Genomic DNA, 22,190 nt, shown 5'->3' on the forward strand with positions numbered 1-22,190 from the left:
TCACCAATCAAAAAGCAGGGAGCAGCATAATGAATTAAAACACATGATCCAACTATATGCTATTTGCAAAAGACTCACTTTGGATAAAACATACAAATAAACTGAAAGTAAAATGAAAAAGATACTCCATGAATATAATAACCAAAAGAAAGCATTGATGTTAGTGCCAGTAACAGACAAGACAGACTTTAAATCAATGTTTTTTAAAAAAGACAAGCTGGGAGTGGTGGCATGGACCCATATTCCCAGCTAGTTGAGGTCCACTTGAGCCCAGGAATTTGGGTCATCATGGACAACATAGTTAAGACCTTGTTTCTTAATTTAGAAAAAAAAAGAGAAAGAAGAACATGATATAGCGATGAATGAGTCAACTCAAAGAGACTTTCAATCTTGCAAAACTTTCAATCTTGAATGTCTCCCCAAGGCCCATGCGCAACAGGCTTAGTCCCCAGCCAATAGTGACCGGAAGTAAAGCCGGGCCAAGTAGAAGGAAATCAGGTCATTGGGAGCACACCCTTCAAGGCACTATTGGGACCTCAGATCCTCTTGCTCATTTTTTTGCTACTTGGTTACCATGAAATCAGCAACTTTGTTCCTCTGTGTCTATGCCTACCATGAAGTGCTGCCTCACCATATGCCTCAAAGCAATAGGATCAACTATCCATGGACTGGAACCTCCAAAATCATGAGCTGAAATAAACCTTTCCTCATTTACATTGATTGTCTCAGACAGCTGTTACAGTAATAGAACGATGCCTAATAATTTTATCTATTAAACAGCAGAGTTCTCATATATATGAAGCAAATACTACTGGCAGATTTTTTGGTAGTATTGGAATTAACTTTATACCTAAAACAGAACAGCAAACTAAACCCAAAGCTAGAAGAAAGAAGGAAATAACAGAGATTATTGCTGAGATATGTGAAGCAGAATAGAAAACAGAGAAAATTAAAGACCTCCTGCATACTAAGCATTCATTCTACCACTCCTATAATAGCTGAAGACTTGCTAATACCCTCCTTTCAATAATAGATAAGAGTATCTAGATTGATGATCAACAAGGAAACAGATGCCTAACACACTACAAACCAGCTAACACATCTAACACAAGAATCAACACAACAGCCAACTAAAACCGAATACACGTTCTGCGTATATATGAAACTTTCTCCAGACCACATATTAAAAAAACCAAGCCTCAACAAAAACAAGCTTCAATAAATATAAAAATGTTTGAATTATACAAAGTATCTTCTTTGACCACAATAAAAGAACAAGGCCAGAAGGAAAACTGAGAAATTCACAAATATGTGGAAATTAAACAACATTAATTTAACAAATGGGTTAAAGTTATCTGAGGAAAAAAACTTGAGACAACTGAAAACTGGAAATACAACACTCCAAAGCACACAGACTGCAGCGACAGCAGTATGCAGAGGAAAATTTATAGCGGGAAACATCTATGTAAGAAAAGAAACGCCTCAAATTTACACCTTATGAAAACAGAAGAACTAACTAAACCCAAAGATAGCAAAAGGAAGGAAATAATAGAGGCTAACACCGGGATAAGTGAAGCAGAATAGAAAACAACAAAGAAAACTGATGAAAGCAAAAGTTGACTGGGGAAAAAAAAGAAAAGAAAAACAAAGGACAAACCATTCACTAACTAGGCTAACCAAAAAGAAAAAGAGAAAATGCAAATAATTACAATCAGAAATGAAAGTGGGATCATTACTGACTTTACAGAAATAAAAAGGATCAGAAAGGCATATTATGAAGATTATGTCCAATAAACTGGATAACAAAGAAATGGACAAATTCCTAGAATCCCTCTCTCTCTCTCTCTCTCCCTCTCTCTCTCACACACACATACACACACAAATATACTGCTGTCTTCTTTTTCCACGGCTTTTTTCTTGCTGAAAAAAGTCAGTTTAGCATATTCTCACAAAGAGGTCATGTCACCATGGATCTCCATAACTACATACAGTTCTTCCGAAGTTCTAACTGAAGCAAAAAGGAAGGAAAACAGAAAGATTCTTCTTCCAGGGAATTTACCGGTGGTATGACAGCTAACGTCTTTCTGGAGTCCTCTCAATCTCTGGCTAGGAATCTATGGCAATCAACACTCCTGCAAACTCAAAACCTCACAAGGTTACCTCTTTACCATTGCATTAAAAACCAAGTTATCAACATTGCTTGATAAAGAAGTAAAGGATTTTCTTTAATTTAATTTTTTTAAATCTTACCTTCCAATACATTTGCCCTCCTCTAAAACTACAATTCAAATATATCAACTGCTTTCATCTTAGTAATGGCAAGTCATTTAGTTCATATCAGTAGGGATAAGACAGGTTATTCTTGCATTCACTTTTTATAAAAGTAGCCAGTAACAGTAATGCATGGCACCAGTATCATCACTCAGTGAAATCATGTAAATTACTGAAAGGAACAGAAATGTTAGCAGACTCCAGACCACCAAAGACAACACAAGTAGCTAATATTCCAGCCTAATAAATCTTCCTCCCCAGTCAAAATCTGGATAATGAAAAACCCCAGGAAGAACAGATGCAAATTCCAAACTACAGTGACACAGAAGCTTTGGATATCATCTCCAACTCTTATTTGTCCTGTAAAGATATCTAAAGCTAATCAAGAAGACGACTTAATTTTTCTACTAATATGCCATATAGGTCTTAATCATTCCTTAAAAATATATTTACAATATGTTTGTAAACATATTTTCATATTTATAATATGAATCCATGCTCAAAAACTATGCTGTTAGCACTACAGAGGACAGCAGGAGTATGCACTCCTTTAGTGATTTCCTTTACCTTGTAAGTAGTCATTCGATGCTGAGCAATTGTAGTCAGTTTTTCTAGAAGGCCTCGTAATCTCTCCTGTGTTGCATGGGAGATCAAGTTCACAGCATCAGAGTTAAATTCCGTAATGTCATGCTTTTTACCTGTGGAAGCAGAGAAAATCCATTACATGTTTTAGTAGTGGCTGATAATTGAAATAATTAGCACAGCAGGTATTCTGTTCCCCCTGGAAGTCATACCCATTATGAGTAAAGGTTTGGAGATTATAATTTTCCTGGTAAAGTCACAACTTCAAAGATCTTAGACATTACATTAATAAAACCTAGCCTGAAGCCTCAGAAAATATAGACATTGTTTCACTTAGCCTCTAGAATCATTCTCCTCACAAGGTCATTTATAGGACAAAGTTAATAAGAACACAAATCAAGTCTACTGTTCAGGGAGGAAAATGGTAACTGCAGAAATTAGTGTCCTACTCTGTTAATTTTAGTAATTAAAAAAATAGAAAATTGCATTTCACCCTGTTTGACACTGCTAACAATTTATGACATTTATTTCAATGAATGCAGACTGTGAATCTCTGTGAATGTCTCGTCCATAATATGTACCTATACTGTTTCTGTCCATTAACAATCATGTCTATATTTTACACTAATGTTCTGATCATTTGACCTGGTAATCAATTGCAACTTGAAATGGGTTCAAGCTTTATCATTTCACCCATCCATTTGAATAACTTCTCTCTTCTTTGAATAACTTTTTTCTTTTTTTCTGCTAACTATAAAGTTTCCGGGAAACAATTTAGACCACATACCCAAAGGCACAAGCTCATTTATAAATTAACCTTATCAGTATTTAAATAGTACTTCTCAGGCAGATACAGTGAAACCTCCTGTATCAACAGAGATCTAAACCCAAAGATACAGGCAATTAGGTGGTCTAATCTAAATGAGCTTTTAAACTACTGTGATTCTTTTTAACATATATGTATAAATGCAGGAATTCAAAAAATACTGTTGTTTGACTTGAATACCAATTTATATGAAGCAGTCAGATTCTTATCAGAGGGTGAATACCTACAGTAAAAACATGCTTCAGTTAAGACAATAACTTATTATTTTTTTTCAGTGAGATGGAATTTATTTCTCTCTCGGGTAACACTCCAGGTAGCAGGAAGCCAATATGGCAGCATCTCCATGGTTTCAGAGTGCCAGGTTCCTTGCAGCTTGCTGCTCAGTCAGAGGAAGAGAACACCCAACCCAAGATGATCCTTTCCTCATCTTCACTTCAAGCAGCTGAAAGCAGAGGTGGACAAAGTGGAAGGTACACAGCTCTTCCCTTTCTTCCTGGCATCTTTTCTTCCTTTGATATCTTGCTGGCCAACACTTAGTCTTGCTGCACAGCAGCTAGGAAATGGGGTTTTACTTTGAGTGGTGAGTGAAAAGTCAGTGACTCTATTACCAGAGAACTAGATTTGAGGAGGACAATGAGCAGTTTCAGTCTCAAAGCAAATCAGAGCCATAAGATAGCCAAAAAACCCCATTAAGATCTTTTGGGTCTTCAGATCCAATGGAACCTGATGCTGGATCCATTGTAATTTTCAACTATGGGAGCCTTTTGGGCACATGCTTGTTGGAATGGGACTTTGACCTCTGGAAACAAAGAGCCCTGATAAATACAGGGCGCTATAAAGCCCCCGTCCATGACCAGCTCAGCCTGAACTATACATGGCCATGCTAGTGTCACTGCTGTCTTTGCAGTCGCCACCCTGATCATCTCGGCTCTACCTTTCTCTACCTTTTTTCCCCTTCTTTTTTTTCCCCTCTTCTTAAAAATCAGTATGTTTGTGATGCATAATAAATCCACCCACTGAGGGGACTTGGTACACACACATACAGCACCGGAGGCCTGTTTGTTCTTCCTACCGCAGGGGTGGTTGTCAGATCAACCCTTTTCTTCCTTCCTGCCCTGATTCCTAAGTGCTGGAATTATTTGTCTCTGACCCAATTTTCAATTTCCTCCTATACGCATGGCAAACAAAAAACAATCATCCCGCAGAAACTTGGTGGGAAGAAAATCCTGGCCCATGTGTGTATGATGAGGTCTTCTGGCATCCATCACGATTCAGTCTTTTTCTATTGTTTTTGTTTTTTTGAGACTGGGTCTTGCTATGTAGACCTTGAATTCTCTAGGATTCTCCTGCCTCAGCCTCCTGAGTGCTGCAATTTCATGTGTGCACCACTGCGCCAGGCTTCAGCCCCTTTCTGTACCGGGGATCAAACTCAGAATCTTGCGCTTGTTAGGCAGACAAGGCACCACTGAGCTAAATCTCTGGCTTCAATCCCTTTCTTAGGGCTCTTAGTCTGCTTTTTCACCTTTGTTGTCATGGTAGCCACACTGTGGGCTGATGTAAAACAATAATTTTTAAACATTTTAAATATGTTCTTTGACATTATCACATAATGAATATTAAACCTGAATTTAAAACATGGCCTATAGTAAACCAAGCCAGAAGGTATAAAATTATCCAACTTCTCCGACACCAAGCCTTCAAACTGTAATTTATCACCTTGTTGCAAAACTGAATTCATCTCTAATTTCAGATTCCAATTGGGAAAAAAATATACTACACAGTCAAATCTACTGTATTAAAACCCTTCACATAAACAGTAGAACTTCTATAGAAGGGGTGGTAAAATTTCAAAATAATTCATTAAATGAAATGAAACTAAACAGAGTAGATAGGATACATTATTACATGCTCAAATTTTTTAAATGAGCATTTAATAATATTTATAGTGTTTGAAGAGAGGTACCTTTGAAAATAATTTCATATGTATTTTAAAAACTTTGTAATTCATTCAACGTTTAAAAATTCAGATATTCAGCTAAGTGTAGTGGCACATGCCTATAACCTCAGCTACTTAGGAGGCTGAGGCAGGAGGATCACAAGTTCTAGGCCAGCCTCAGCAACTTAGTGAGACTTTGTCTCAAAATAAAAATGGGTGTGGATGTAGCTCAATCCTCATGGGTTAGGCACACAAACACACATACACGTTCCCCATGTTTTTAAAACATTACCACTGATCAAGTGCAAATTCCAGGGTTAGACAACAGCAAATGTTCTAAAATACCTGAGTTGGTGATAAAATATGACTTAAAGTTACAAGTTAACATAAAAAGTTCCCACTTTTAAGAAAAATAGTCTTGTTTTAATGTCACCATAAGTGAAGAAGGAAGACCCATCATATGCATCTCCTTTGCTTGCATGCTTTCCACTGACATCATTAAATATTGGTATGATTCAATTTAGGTAATTAGAAAAAAAATTGTCATTTAATGTCCTAACATTATTCAAGTAGAAAAATCTTTTTGTTTTTTTAAATCTTTGGATAACATAATTTCTGTTTAAGGAATGGCCTTGATTCTAACCTCATCTGTACAAAAGGAATTTTATCCAAAATGGAAAACATTCCTGGAAATATATTATCACCATGTGTGCCATAGTTTCACTTAAAAAAAAGCTTAGATAATCTAGAAGTTTTGTGGTTTACTATCATATGACAAATTTGTGTTTTATCATTAACAACTAAAAAATGGAAAGTTGTCACCTTAATCTGCTAAAACTGAGGTTGCCAAATATGCCCAACAAGCCAAATCTCATTTTTCTTTGTGAATAAAGTTTTATGAGAACACAGCTGCAACGGACCTAATGTCTGTGTGTCCCCCTCCAATTTATGCTGAAAGCCATCCCCTGTGACAAATGTGGAGTGGGACTGTAAGGGGCTAATTAAGTCATAAAAGTAGAGCCCTAATGAACAGGACAAGGAGAGGCCAGAGAGCTAGCATTCTCTGTCCTGTGAGAGCACAGCAAGAAGTCCGGCTCTCTGAAAACTGGCAAAAGGGCCTTTACCAAGAACCCAACTCCATAAGAACCCTGATCGCAGACTGGCCAGCTCCAGCACTGTGAGAAACAAATGTCTGTCATGTGAGCCATGCAGTTGATGGTATTTTGTTATAGCAGCCCCAGCTGAGTAACACGACAGTCTTGCCTGTTTGCTTACATTTTGTCTATGGTTGCTTTTGCCTGAGGAAAGCACAGACAAAAAGCTGTGATAGAGAACATATGGCCCACAAAGTGGCAAACATTTACAATGAAGCCCCTTCTGGAAAAAAGAAGCCAATTTCTGTCGTAAATAATAAAAAATTACTTTTCAATGATTACAAAAGATGTTTTATACAAAGGTTTAAAGCAAACTAGAAATAAAAATCGGAAGGGGAGAACTGATAACGCTTAAACATTTTATTTTCTACCAATGCTCTCTACATAATTCTATGGCATTAAGGAGTTAAAACACCAGTAAATTTTCTAAGCCACCAAAGGAAGATACAGAGCTTAGGGTTGTTTCAAAACCAAGGAACTGGTTTCTGTCCAGCACAAAATGCATATGCAAAGAAGAAAATGGAAGAAAGGAAGGAGGGAGGAAGGAAGGGAGAAGAGAGCAGGGAAGAAGAGAGGGAAGAAAAGAGGTAGGGAAAAACACAAAGTAAACAGCAAATGTTTTACAATCATTTTTAATTTATTGAACTACTCATAAATTCTATCTGTTAATAATAAAAGAAATATATTCTTAATTTAAATTAGAAATGAAGAAGTGGTCATTTGTACAACATATAGTGGCTCAAATATTTACTTGTGAAGTAGACTTAAAATTAGTAATAAGTAAGAGCAATCCTTAAACATATCATGGATATAAAAAAATCAGAAATCATAATATTTTGTATGAAGCCTTCCATATAAAACATGAAGGTCTCTAACTCAGGCATACTCAAAATTCATCAGTACCTGTTCTGACATGGACAAAAGGGAAAAGCTGCTCTCTGGCAGTCCTAGAGTCGAGATACGAGAAATGGCATAAATCACACAAAAATCTCTCCCTAATTCGTCTCTTTGTGTAGTTAATGTGAGGAGACTGCAGACCTTCACATGATAGTGGGTCTGATTTGAAACAACAATAATCTCTCTGAGGCCGGGGATTCAGCTCAGTGGTGCCCATGCCTGCTTCAGGAGTGCAAGGTCTGTGTTCAATCACCGGTACCAAAAATATATAACAATAATAATAATACTCTCTTTAGCCAAAAAATACTGATGTGTTCTTTTCAACCTTCTTTCACACACTGCAGTCATCTAACAACTATTTCTGTACCTAGAGAGATCTTTTAATTTATTTTTTTTTAAAGGAAGGGCAGGTTTAAATTTCAGAGTTTATTAAAAGGAAAAAAGCGCATATCCTAATTGGCTGTGCTTTATTTTATAAACACATGTGACATAGGTGTATATCTGTACACATATCTTACCAAGAGAAAACCAAAGAATACCAGCATAGAAAAAAAGAGTATTATTAAACATTATATACTTAATGTAATGTGTAGTGTATCTCATCAAGAAATGAGAATAGTGACTTCTATTATCTAAACCAGAAAATATAGGCTATATGATTTAGGTTATATTAATAACTTCTAAAATAAAATACTTCTTTTTATAACACCCAGCAAATCCTGATAACTTCCAGAGTCATATTCAAGCCTCAGAGTTGCAGGCTATTTTGATAACACTTTCATTCAAACATCCCTGTCAGGTCAATAATCATAGCTCTGTACTCACCAATGTCTAAGATTCTCTTTTGTAGAGCTCCGATAAAAAGAAACGGCTCATCTCTGCATGACTGAATGAGTGTGCCGACTAAGTCAGAGTTTGTTGCTAAGATGCAGGCATTTTCTTCACTGAGGTTGACTCCTGCCATGGAAGTCACATCATTGATGTCATCTTCATCTCTAATAGAAGGAAAAGTTATGTTTTGGGGGGTATGGGTATTTATATGAATGTATGATTTCACAGAACAAAAGATCAGATCTCTCCTTATGACTACTGACATTGTTTTACTTAGCTCATCCAAACAAGAATTGACAAATAGCTAACTTTTCCCATAAACATTTAAAATTAATCGGAATCTTTAACCACTAGTGCACATTTAATAATCAGAAAGACGAATCAGAAGCTATTTTGTCTCCTAGAGCTTATCTTTCCCTACCTTCTATGACACACACCAAGCAGAATTAGGAGTTACACTAAGTCATCCACAAATCCTCTGCGATGAAAGACACAGAAATAAAAAGGTATCTTTGTTTTCATCTAAGATGGTTAAAAATCCCCTCAGATTTCCCCAGTGAATCCCACAGTTCCTGAGTGGCAGCAGAACCTCCCTCACCCATCCTCGAAGGCATGGACTCATATAAAGGCCTTTGAGAAGCTGCTTCTTGACTAGCTATTTGGGAATCAAATCGGTAAAACTGTTTGTGATTTTCTGCTTCAGACTTTTGGTGTGCTTTATCTATACCAACTAAATACATTAAATCACATTATCAAGCGATTGGCTACAAAGTGCCTACCTACAAAATATAAAATTACACACACGTGCACATATATGTACATGTATAAAAGATACACATGTAAAAAATACACATGTAAAATACAAAATATTGTTGCTTTGCACCAGCAAAATTATACAGCTGTACTTATCTCCTAGAACTGCCATATGGCTATAATACTATGATGAGTATATATATTTAAGGTAGATAGGAGAGAAAGGAAATATTAAAATTTTCTCCCAGAATCCTTACCGCTACATATTGTAACAGGCAAGTCATTGGTCGTAATTCATACACCAATACATAATACAATTTATACAAACATGATTACATAAAAAAACATGTTATTTCTCTTTATTTCATGGGCCAAATGGTATGTGGTCTTATGTCAACAGACTTAAATTACGAAGCTCCCTGTGGTAATGTATTTGTGCACAGAAAGAGAAATAAATCATAACTGTCAAACACTCCAGAAATGATGGCCTGTGGTGTTCAACTTCAAAAAGTAGCACATTAGCAGTGGGGCAGGAGGAGTCCATATACAAACATATAGCAGAGAAACGGCTAAATGAAAGAAACTGCCAGACACAGCAGCTGAAAGTAAAGAGAAAGAAAAACTGTCTTATCTACACAGTATACTGAAGGCTCAACTTTAAAAGCAAGTTTCTGCACTCAGGAAAAGAAAAATTAAAAATCATTCTCTCAAATCAACAAATCAAACATGTTTTATTAAAAAATATCTGATGTCTCCATCTATTCAAACATCAGAAAGGTATATCAGGGATGTGGGATGCTCAGAACGACCCTATGAATCAACTTCCCATCTAGATAAATTCAGATTTAAATGTCTACACATTTAAACATCTGAATTATAGGAATGGCAGAAAAAATAAGGCTAACAAGGGACCAAATTCTAAGTAAAAAAATTGTTTTGTGGGATGGGGGATTTGGCTCAGTGGTTTCACCTCCTGCTTTGCACAGAAAAGGGCCTGAGTTTGATCCCCAGTACCAAAACAAACAAACAAAAAAATTGTTTTGAGTAATAAATATTTCAAAAAATCCAAGTATGCATGGGTACTAAGAGACAGATAGAAATAATAGATTCTGGTGTTCTACTGCACAAAGGAGTGATTTACGTAGTACTGTATGTTTTTTAAAAAAGCACTAGAGGAAAGGATTCTAAATATCTTCACAAAAAATGACAAATGTTTGAAAAGAAAAAAAAGATTACCCTGAATTGAACAGTGCACAATATATACATATATAAAAATATCATATGTTGAGGATATACTCCTGAGTAAAATAAATAAGTCACACATGTGTAAATACCGAATAGTTTCTCTGGTGTGAAAAACTATAATAGTACATAAGATCCTAATGATATAACTGACAATGTGAAATAGGAAGAAAAGGGCTAAAGGTGTAGGGGAAGTGGGAAGGGTAGGGGAAAGAAAATGAGGGAAAAGAAAAATATATGAGAAAGTGAAAAAATGGAAACAACGTATTTGTAAATGGGGAGGGTAAGAAAGGGTGAAGGGAGGGCAGGGACAAGGGGAAAAAATGAGAACCAAGACCTGTCATGTAAAGGTACAAGATCCCAGTAATGAATGTAACTGTACTGTATACCTAAAATGTACCAATAAACTCAATGAGAGAAAAAAAATATGTATCATATGGAAAGCCAGGCGTGGTGGTGCACACCTGTAATCCCAGCACTCAGGAGGCTGAGGCAGGAGGATCAATGTGAGTTTGAGACCAGCCTGGGCTACATAGTGAGTTCCAAGTCAGTCTCAACTACTTAGTGAGACCCTCTCTCAAAAAACCAAAAAAGAAAAAAAAAATCATATGGTAGCCCAGAAATATTTACCATTATAAACCAAAATAAAAGAGCAAGAACACATAAGGGAAAAGTCAATTCACACCAAAACAATTCAGTCCTAACTGGTTATTTAGTATTTTTGGGACTCAGTTTCCTCTTCCACAAAATGAATAAATTAGCTGCTTTCTAAGGTCCTTTTTGGACACTGCACAGAATGAGCCAGCTCTCTGGATTGACATAAAATGAAGTGACTGCACCTTGAATACACTGAGTGCTTATATAGACATCATACAGACCTGGAAAGATACCTGAGAAATTCTTCCTTCCGAGAGGGAAATGGGGAGATGAGGACAGGAAAAAGACTCACTTTAAAACATATTACTTCCCCTTTCACCTCTTGAAAGGTGTACTATATACATGGACTGCCCAAGCACAGTAGAAATATATTTAAGAAATAAACACGGAGAAAAAGAAAACTAGAGATAAGATAGGAAATAAGATCAGACTTAGACACACAACCTCATTCTTCCCTGAAATATAAAACTAGAGTTATTAACAGTAACAACCCATGAACTGATACATACACTATCGAGACAGAGTGCTTATAATCTCACATGTGTGCTGGCACACAGGTCCCCGTAAATGGACTCTTGTCACTTTAGCAGGGTTCGTGCACATCCCCTGCTGAGATCTTACTTACATACAGGCTGGAGAGGAGAGAGACAGTCCCTAGCATGGCAATAGTGCTAAATGGAATTTAGTCAATGAAGATCTCTTCCCTTCTCTTTTAGAATCCTGCATCTCTTCCCTGCAAATCTGCAGGGAACTAACTAACTGCCCAGTAAGATATGTTCTTGCCTGCCATTCCTCCTTCTATCTGGCCCAAAGCTGAGCACTTCCCCTAGTACAGCTGCAGTTACCATGGTTACAGATGGCAGCAGGAGCAGAGGAGGACCCCTGAGGAAAGAATAAAAGGAGCCACAATAAACAGCACCCAAGCCATTGCACATTTCCTCTAGGAAAACAATGTCCTAGTAGCACTACAAATAAAGCCTAGATAGGTCTGGGCAGTGGTCAAGGCTACAAAGTGTAAGGCTAATTCTAATTTAAATTTGTTTATACTCAAATGTTAAAAGTGCAGTGTCTTTTGATTTTCAAAAGAAAGGGACATTAATAAAGTCTCAGGACAAAAATCCTTCAAGCTGGGTGTGCACACACTTGCAATCCCAGCAGTTCAGGAGACAGAAGCAGGAGGATCTCAAGTTCAAGGCCACTGCCTCCAAATAACAAAATAATAAAAAAAAGTTTTACAGGTCTAGGTATGTAGCTCAGTAGTACAGCACTTGACTAGCATGTGTGAGGTCCTGGATTCAATTCCAGTACCACAAAAATAAAAGATCACCCAGTTTAGATTCTATGGAGTATAATATGGTCATAGGCAAAAGTTAAAGAAGCAACACCAACATATGTATTTCGGTTTCTAAAACAGATCTAATTAACTTTGCTTTCTGATAAAGTTAATGACTGCTCATATATGCCTTCTTAAACCACCGCCATTCTCTTTAAGATCTGCAATAGCACCAAATTAATTCTTCTGAGGTAGACACAGTCACATTATCTTCCTGTGCCCACCCGCATACTTGGATCCACAGTGCAGAGGCAAAGGTGGTCATAAAGGCCATTCATTTTACAGAGCCCCAGAAGATAGAACGGAAGTGAATAACTGCAATAAAGGTACCTCAGACCTCCATAGTTGGTAAGTTGAAGGGATCACCACCTTCCATCAAAACCTGTGCTATCTTCAGGGGAAGGGCAGCTCCAACCTGCTATAGAACCTTGCAGAGTTCAACCCTGCAGGAGGTCAGGGAGCTCAGCTTGGGCCTTGCAGCCAGAACTGAGCCTGACTCTCAGGGGTCTACTGATGGCTAGCTGAAACTAACTGACTTAGTTCTACACATTGCTGCCCACATTGTCTGCTGTGACAGCAGAGATATAGCCTGAAAGAGGCTCTCATCAGTTTTTTTTCTTTCTTCTCTTCTCATTTCTAATTTTTAATTATTTTAAATTTTTTTATTTTTTGCCATTCTTTGAATTCTTCCTTTTTCTTTCTTCTTTTTCCCACTCAGTCTCTTGCTCCCCAAGGTTATTCTTCATCTCCCTTTTTGTTCCTGTTCCTGCCCTAATTCAGATTTCTCCTTTCTTCTTTTCTTCTTTTTCCTTCGCTCGATGATCATTAGTTTCAAAGGAAAGTGAATGGCTTTGCTATTACTGTTAACTTGTTCTATTCCTTTTTTTTTTTCTTTTCTTTTTTTTTGGTACCAGGGATCGAACTCGGGTCCTTGCACTTGCAAGGCAGGCAGCAGAACCACTGAGCTAAATCGCCGGCCCAAGTGGTTCTATTCTTGTCTTTGTTCTTGCACTGTGTCTCTCCCTCTTGTCTTCAATAGTTTCCTAAAGTTTGCGTGATCATCCTGTGTCCTCTGGCTCCACTTGAACCTTCTCCTATACTTTTACCTATCGATTCCTCTCCTCCCAACTCCTTCTAAGTGCCCATCCTTTAGGGTAAAGTTGCTATATTGAAGAGTTTATTCACTATAAACATATTTTGGGCTGGTCCTCAATTTTTATTTAAATTCACATGGTTTTAAAGGTGATACATTAATAAGCACCACAAATGCTCAATTTCTAAACTGTGCTTGATGCTATTATCAAATGGGCTAAAAGGTTGTGACTGATTTAATGAGTTGTCCTTCCTGATATTATGAAAATGAGACTCTCTATGAGTCATCAGAGACTTTAAACCTAAAGAGGAGCTATATCAGGGAGATCAAAGTACTAACTAAATCAAAGAAGCCCAGCAAAAAAATAAGGAGAAAACACTTAAGCAAGGCACAAATAGACTCCCAGTTCACCGACAGCAAATGATAGGGGAAACAAGGTAGAAAAGTCTGACTCCCTGACATCTGGACACGCTGACCTCACAGTACAGGAAGTAACAAAACAGATCACTCAGGCTCTAGAAAAATTCAGAATGGAAATAATTTCCCAGATAACCACAGAGATGGTGAACATAATGGAAGACATGATTAGAGACTCTAGAACAGAAACGGACAAAAAAAATAGACGAGCTCATGTCCATGATAGAAGCCATGAATGCCCAGCATAGGAAAGAAATGGAATCCATGAAACAGATTCAAACAGATCGTCAGATTAAAAACTCTACTGAAAACATTCCCAGGAGAATGAATGAATGTGAAGATAGAATTTCAGATATAGAAGACAGGATTGCAGTCTATGACGATGAAAAGAGAGATCTCTTAAAAATACTAAAGGATCATGAGAAATAGATCCAACAACTCCTAGAAGATACAAAGAAGAATAACATAAAACTAATAGAAATCCATGAAATAGCAGGAGAATATGACATAAAATGATATTTAAAAAAAAAAAAAAAAAAACAGAATTAATGACAAAACTTTCCAGAGGGGAAGAATTTGACATACAGCTAAGTGAGGCACATAGGACTCCAAATCTACACTGAGACATATAATAGTTAAGATCCTGGAAACACAACAGAAGAACAAAATATTGAAAGCAGTTAGAGAAAAGGAACAAATCACTGCAAAGGAAAGCCCATCAGAATCACAGCAGACTTTTCAATACAAACTCTCAGGTAAAGGAGATCCTGGAGTGAGGTATTTCAAGTCCTAAAAGAAAACAACGTCCAACCTAGACTGATGTATCCTGCAAAACTCTCTTTTAAAATGGATGGGGAAATAAGATACTGCCAAGACAAAGAACTGAGAAACTTCATGAATACCAACTACAAACAATTCTAAACAATATCCTATAAAAAGACAATGAAGGTTGCAACACCATCAGGCACAACAGAGCAAATCAATTAGGCAAGGCAAGAAACTAAAGGGAGAGAAGGAAAAATTAAAAAGAGCCAACAACATGACAATGATAAGTCAATACATACCAGTTATAACCATTGTCAATGGCCTCAATTCACCAATCAAAAGAAATAGACTGGCAGAATGGATTAAGAAGCAAAATCCAAAAATATGTTGTATACAAGAAACACACCTAGTTCAAAAAGAAACTCACAGACTGAAAGTGAAAGGGTGGAAAACAGTTCTCTATGCAACAGGAGCCCAGAAAAAAAGCAGGGGTAGCTATCTTATTCACAAAGTAAATTTCAAACCAAAACTGATTAAGAGACACAAAGAAGGCCACTACATCCTTATAAAGGGAACAGTCCAAGAGGAAGACATGACAATTATAAATATATATGCACCAAATATTAATGCCCCCAACTATATAAAACAAATATTAAGGGACATGAAAAACCAAATAAGCACTAATACAATTGTAGGGGGGAACCTAAATATTCCACTATCACAAATAGACAGATCATCTAGACAAAAAAAAAAAATCAACAATGAAATACTAGAACTGAAACAAGCTTTTGAACAAACAGATCCTTAATAGAGATCTACAGAGTGTTCCACCCTACAAAATCAGAATATATATTCTTTTTGGCTGTACATGGGTCAGTCTCCAAAACAGATCACATACTAGCTCACAGAACATGTTTAAATAAATGCAAAGGAACTCAAGTTTTCCCATGTATATTATCAGACTATAGTACAATTAAGCTGGAGATCAACAACATAAGAAACTGTAAGAACATCACAAACACATGTAAATTGAACAACACTCTCCTAAACAATCAATGGGTCACAGAGGAAATTAAAGAAGAAATTAGTCAGTTTTTATAAATAAATGATAACGCCAATACAACATACAGGGACACAATGAAAGCAGTTCTATGAGGGAAATTCATAGCAGTAAATGCCCATACTAGGAAAACAGAGCAAGCTCAAATAACCTAATGCTTAACTTTAAGCTCCTAGAAAAAGAGCAAGACAAACCGAAATCTCAGACAAGGGAGGAAATTATAAAGATCAGAGCAGAAATCAATGCAATGGAAACTAAGAGAATGATACAAAAAAAAAAAAATCAATGAATCTAAGAGTTGGTTCTTCAAAAGAATAAAGAACATCAATAAACCCTTAGCCAACCTTGTCAAAAAAAGGAAAGAAAAGGCTCATATCCATACAATTAGGAACAAAAAAGGTGAAGTCACAACAGATCCAGCAGAAATCCAGAGGATCATCAATGCCTACTTCAAGAACATGTACTCTAACAAAATGGAAAACACAGAAGAAATTCACAGATTTCTTGATACTTATGAATTACCAAAGTTGAACAAAGATGATTAAAAAGTTCTAAACACCTCAATTACAATCAGTGAAACTGCAAACATAATGACAAATTTACCAACTAAGAAAAGTCCAGGTCCTAATGGCTTCACTGCTGAATTCTACAAGACATTTAGAGAAGAATTAGTGCCACTACTCTTTAAACTTTTCAATGAAATTGACAGGGAAGCAATACTCCCAAATTCATTCCTGGAAGCAAGTGTTACTTTGATTCCAAAAACAAGAAAAGACCTATGCAAAAAAGAGTACAGGCTAATCTCCTTAATGAACATAGATGCAAAAATCCACAATAAGATACTGGCAAACAGAATACAGAGGGTCATCAAGAAGATCATGCACACTGACCAAGTGGGATTTATCCCAGGGATGCAAGGACGATTTAACATGCATAAATCAATAAATGTAATACACTATATTAACAGAGTCAAGGACAAAAACCATATGACCATCTCAATAGATACAGAACATGCATTCAACAAAATTTAACACCCATTTATTTATGATAAAAAACCTGCAGAAAATTTAAATAGACGTCTTTATCTCAACTTGATAAAGGCTATCTATGAAAACCCAACAGCCAACATCATTTTAAATAGCCCAAAACTGAAAATCTTCACACTAAAAGCAAGAACAAGACAAGGATGTGCACTATCACCATTCCTGTTCCATATAGTTCTGGAAACATCAGCCGCAGCAATTAGACATGAAAAAGAAATTAAAGCAATAAAAATGGGAAAGGAAGAAGTAAACTGTCATTATTTGCTGACAATATGACACTCTATACAGAAGACTAAAAAAAATGCCAAAAGACTGCTAGAATTAATTAACACTTTCAGCAGAGTAGCTAGATAGAAGATCAACACTCAAAAACCAACAACCTTCTTTTTCACAAACAACAGGCACACTGAGAGAGAAATTAGGGAAACAATTCCTTTCACAATAACACCCCCCTCAAAAAAAAAAAAGTATCCAGGAGTCAATCTAACAAAAGAAGCAAAAAACCTCTACACTGAAAACTACAGCACTCTGAAACAGGGATCAAAGAGGATACAAGAAAAAGGAAAGATACCCCTGGCTCCTGGGTAGGAAGAATCAACAGTCAAAATACCATACTACCAAACTGCTATACAGATTCAATGCAATCCCGACTGAAAGTCCAACAGTATATTTCACAGAACTAGAGAAAATAATCCAAAAATTCATTTAGAATCAAAAGAGACCTAACAAAAACAATTTAGGCAGCAGAGACATAACAGGGTGTATCACAAAACCCAACCTGAAAATATACTACAAAGCCACTATGATAAAAACAGCATGGTACTGGCAGAGGAAAAAGACCCAATGATCATTGGAATAGATTGGAAGATACAGAAACAACTCCAAAAGTACTCAGCTACCTCATCTTTGACAAAGGAGCCAACCATCCTCACTGGAGGTGTTGGAAAACTACATTTCAATGTGCCAAAGATTAAAACTAGACCCTTGTCTTTCACCATGCACTAAAATACAAGTGGATTAAAGATCCAAATATTAAAAAAGAAGACACTAAATTTGCTGGAAGATAAGTTAAGCAAAACTCCTGAAGACATTGGCATAGGAAAAGACTTTATGAACAAATCCTCAGTAGCATGGGACCTAGCACAAAGAGTCAACAACTGGGATCTCATCTTATTAAAAAGCTTCTGCACTGCAAAAAAAACCACCAACAGAGCTAAAAGACAACCTACAATGTGGGAAAAAAATTTTACCAGCTGCTCCTCAAAGGACTATTATCTAGAATATAAAGAACTCAAAAAAATCAGCCCCCACAAATATAAAGACCTGATTCAAAAATTGGCATCTGAAATGAACAGACATTTTTCAAACAAACAAGTAAAAGCAGCAAATAAATATATGAAAAAATATTCCACATTACTGGTCATTCAAGAAATGCAGATGAAAACAACACTGAGATTCCACCTCACCCCAGAAAGAATGGCTGCTATCAAGAAATCAAACAATAACAATGCTTGCAGGGTTGTGGCAAGAAAGGAACCCTTCTGGGAGTGCAGACTGGTGCAACCACTGTGGAAATCAATATGGAGATACCTCAAAGAACTAGGATTTGAGGTTCCCTTTGACCCAGCCATCCCTCTGTTGGGTATCTTTCCAAAAGAATTAAAAGAATCATACCACAGTAATATACACACCCATGTTTTACAGTGGCACTGTTTGTAATAGCTAAAACTTGGAAACAGCCCATTTGCCCATCAGTTGGAGACTGCATAAAGAAGATGTGGTTTTTCTATAAAATGGACTACTACTCAGCCATAAAAATAAGAAACTAGTCATTCATAGGAAAATGGATGTATGTTGAGGCCATACTCTTAGGTGAAATAAATAAGACACACGTGTAAATATCAAATAGATTTTCTGGTGTGAAAAACTAAAATTATAAATAAGATCCAAATTGTATTACTGATAATGTGAAATAGGAAGAAAAGGGCTAAAGATGTAGGGGAAGAGGGAAGCTTAGGAGAAAGGAAAAAAAGGGAAAAGAAAAAGTAAGAGAAAAGGAAAAAATGGAAAAAAAATCTTTGTAAATAGGGGAGGGTGTGGAGGATGTGAACTGAGGGCAGGGATATTGGGAAAAAATGAGAACCAAGATCTGTTATGTAACGCTGTAAGATCCCAATGATGAATGTAACTGTACTGTATGCTTTAAAAGTACCAATAAACTCAATGAAAAAAACTTTTCATGCTCCCATGAAGTTAATATGACATTCAAGGCCTCTGAGGTAATGACCCAGGTTCTCCCTTTGCCCTCCCACCCTCTACTTATTGCAGCCTCTACTCTGGTGATCCCTTCCTGTGTTGGTCTTTATTCCCCTTGCTAGTTCATTTTCCAGCTTTTCAATGCCTTACCTACATACCAGGCCCACTTCAAATGCCTATTTTAGAAATGTCAGCTTCGTTTTTGTAGCTTTTCAACTTCTAAGAGCACATTTTTGTCTAGGTTGCAGTAGATTTTTTTTTCATTTTGTTTTTATTTTTTATTTTTGTTTTGTTGTTGTTGTTTTGTTTTTTGTTGTTTTGAGACAGGGTCTCACTATGTGTTTGAGACTGACCTGGAACTCACTATGTAGCCCAGGCTAGTCTGGAACTCACAGTGATCCTCCTGCCTCAGCCTCCTGAGTGCTGGGGTTACAGGAGTGCGCCCCCACACCCGGCTGGTTACAGTAGATTTTAATATGACTTCTAACCTAAACATCAATGTGTTTACCTTGAACTGCAACAAGAGTAACTGTATTGATCATATCAGTCATCTATCTTTCTAACACAGTATATATATATATAAACTACATAAAAATGTTGACGGAATGTCTTTCTACATGCTTAGAACAATGCACTGGTATCTATCACAAGGCACTGAGGAGCAGAGAACAATAGGAGAAAATGAAGCTTCTGGATCAAACTGCCTACATACTGGAATCCTGAATCTGAAAGTTATTATCTATGAAGTCACTAACTTCTCTCACACTGCATCTTCAGTAAAATGGGGAAAAAAATAATCCCTATTCAGACTGAGGATTCAATGAAGTAATTCACATCCTTCGAAAAGGAGGTGCAGATGTTCCCAGACTTATGATCGGGTTACAGCCCAATAAACTCACTGCAAGTTAGAAGTATCACAATCAGAAAAGAAATTTAATGCACCTAACCCATCAGAGTTTAGCCTAGTCTAACACATTAGTGTATAGTTAGGCAAAAGCACCTAACGCAAAGCCTATGGTATAACAAACTGTTGAACAGCTTGAATAATTTATTAAATATCTATATGCAAAATGCCAGCCTTGTAGTTACTAAAGAGGGTCAGGTTTTTAAACTGATGATTATGTGGCTGGCTAGGAACTGTGTTTTGTGGCTGCTGCTCAGGATCACAAGACAGACAGTACCAAATCAGGTATGATTAGCCTAGGAAACCATCAAAGTTCAAAATACAGTTTTACTGAGTAAACAGTGTTTTCACATCATTTGAAAGTTCAAACATCAAGTCTGGTATGGTAGTGTATGCCTGTAATCCCAGCACTCTGGAAGGCTGAAGCAAGTTTGAGCCTAGCCTTGTCTCAAAATAAAACATAAAAAAGGGCTAGGGATATAGTTTGGTGAGAAAGTCCTGAATTCTACCTTAGTACCAATTAAAAGAAAAGTCACATCATCACAAGTAGGGGAAAGTCTGTACCTTAGTATATTTAGAGTGCCTATAAATAAGAAAAAAATAAATAATGTAGAAATGGATAAAACTTAAATTCTGAATCTTAAGTTAAGTGAAAATAAAGATGTTCAACCTGATTCATAACAAGATAAAATTTTCACCTGTTTGATCGACAAGTTTCTTAATTCACTAGCTCATACATAAATATGCTACCTTAACCACTGTTCCCAAGAGTATAATTTATTAATACAACCACCATGAAAGGATAACTGGCACTATCTGATTGAAAGTAAATAACTACTCTCCCTAGAAATCATGTAAAACCAGTCACTAAAGTTACAAACTGCTAAAGTTACTAGAACTTTATTTTCCAAGTATAAATCAATGGAAGCCACCATCCACTATTAGAAAACTTAAAAAATATCAAACCACACAAATATGTTGGTATGAGACAATCTCTAAGATCAGTTAAGTGGTTAGTGCTTCTCAGCCTTTTGGCTAAGCTCAAGTACAGTATGTGGATAAAACCACTATGCAAAACATGTACATTGGCATCTGTGCTGAAAAGACTAGCTAGGAGCCCTCCTTTGTCATATATCACCAATAAAGTACACTATGCCCCCCCAAAAATAACCTATAGAAAGACACACAACAAACTGGGAATAGGCTGTAAGGTGGAAACTTTGGTAGCAGAAAAAGAAATGAGGGAGAGTCTTACCTTTCCCATGAAAGATCCGACCCTTTTCTATTCTACCCTTTGAGTTTTGTGCAAAATAGTACGTAACAATGCTTTATACAATACTTCTGCACATAAATTGTTTTTAAAATATAAACTAAATAAGCCAGGTGGTACATGCCTATAGACACAGCTACTCAGGAGGCTGAGGCAAGAGGCTCACTTGAGCCCAGGAGTTTTGAGACAAAAGCCCCAAGCAACACAGTGAAACCCTGTCTAAAGGAGTAAAATAATTGAAGATCAAATTTTCCCCTTCGGAAAGAAAAAAATGTGAGAAAATGAAAAAAATGGGAATAAAGTGTTCGTAAATGGGGAGGGGAGGGTGAAGGGAGGGCAGGGACAAGGGGAAAGAATAAGAACCAAGACCTGTCATGTAAAGGTACAAGATCCCAATGATGAATGAAACTGTACTGTATACCTAGAATGAACCAATAAACTAAAAAACTTTTTCTTTCCCTTAGACTACTAGTCTCTAGTAATCTGGCTTCAATATTCTTTATTCACCTCTCTGGGCACAGCCTCCTCTTGAACATTCCTCATCTATAAACTATCACAAGACTCTGTTTATTACTCCTTCTATGCATTTGTTGAACCTATTTCCCTCACAAGAAATTCCTTGCCTTTCTTCTTACTAAATAAAACATAGTGCAGCATACTTCAGCATTTCTCAGACACTGGTATTTTTAGGGGACACCTAGAAAGTATATTTTAAAATGCAGGTCTATGGCGGTGTATAACTGTCATTCCAGTACTCGGAAAGCTGAGGCAGGAGGATTTTGAGTATAAGGCCAACCTAAATTACACAGTGAGTTCAAAATCAGGCTAACAAGACACATAAGACCTATCTCAAAATACCCAGGAAAGGAAAAAAAAAAAAGTCTCACAGTCAAACACATA

At 36.7% G+C, this 22,190-nt stretch overlaps 1 protein-coding gene across 1 annotated transcript in view; it reads right to left on the reverse strand.

The window, feature by feature from the left end:
• Taf4b (TATA-box binding protein associated factor 4b) overlaps window positions 1-22,190 on the reverse strand; it is a 142,426-nt gene that overhangs the window by 60,704 nt on the left and 59,532 nt on the right. The window contains exons 11-12 of the mRNA XM_010644010.2: window positions 8,492-8,661; window positions 2,839-2,969 (exon numbers count right to left, since the gene is read on the reverse strand). Of these exons, the coding sequence (XP_010642312.1) occupies window positions 2,839-2,969; window positions 8,492-8,661 (301 nt within the window). The remainder of the gene's footprint in view (window positions 1-2,838; window positions 2,970-8,491; window positions 8,662-22,190) is intronic.

Source organism: Fukomys damarensis, unplaced genomic scaffold (assembly GCF_012274545.1).
Source record: "Fukomys damarensis isolate Sample0158 unplaced genomic scaffold, DMR_v1.0_HiC HiC_scaffold_30, whole genome shotgun sequence".
Taxonomy (NCBI): Eukaryota; Metazoa; Chordata; class Mammalia; order Rodentia; family Bathyergidae; genus Fukomys; species Fukomys damarensis.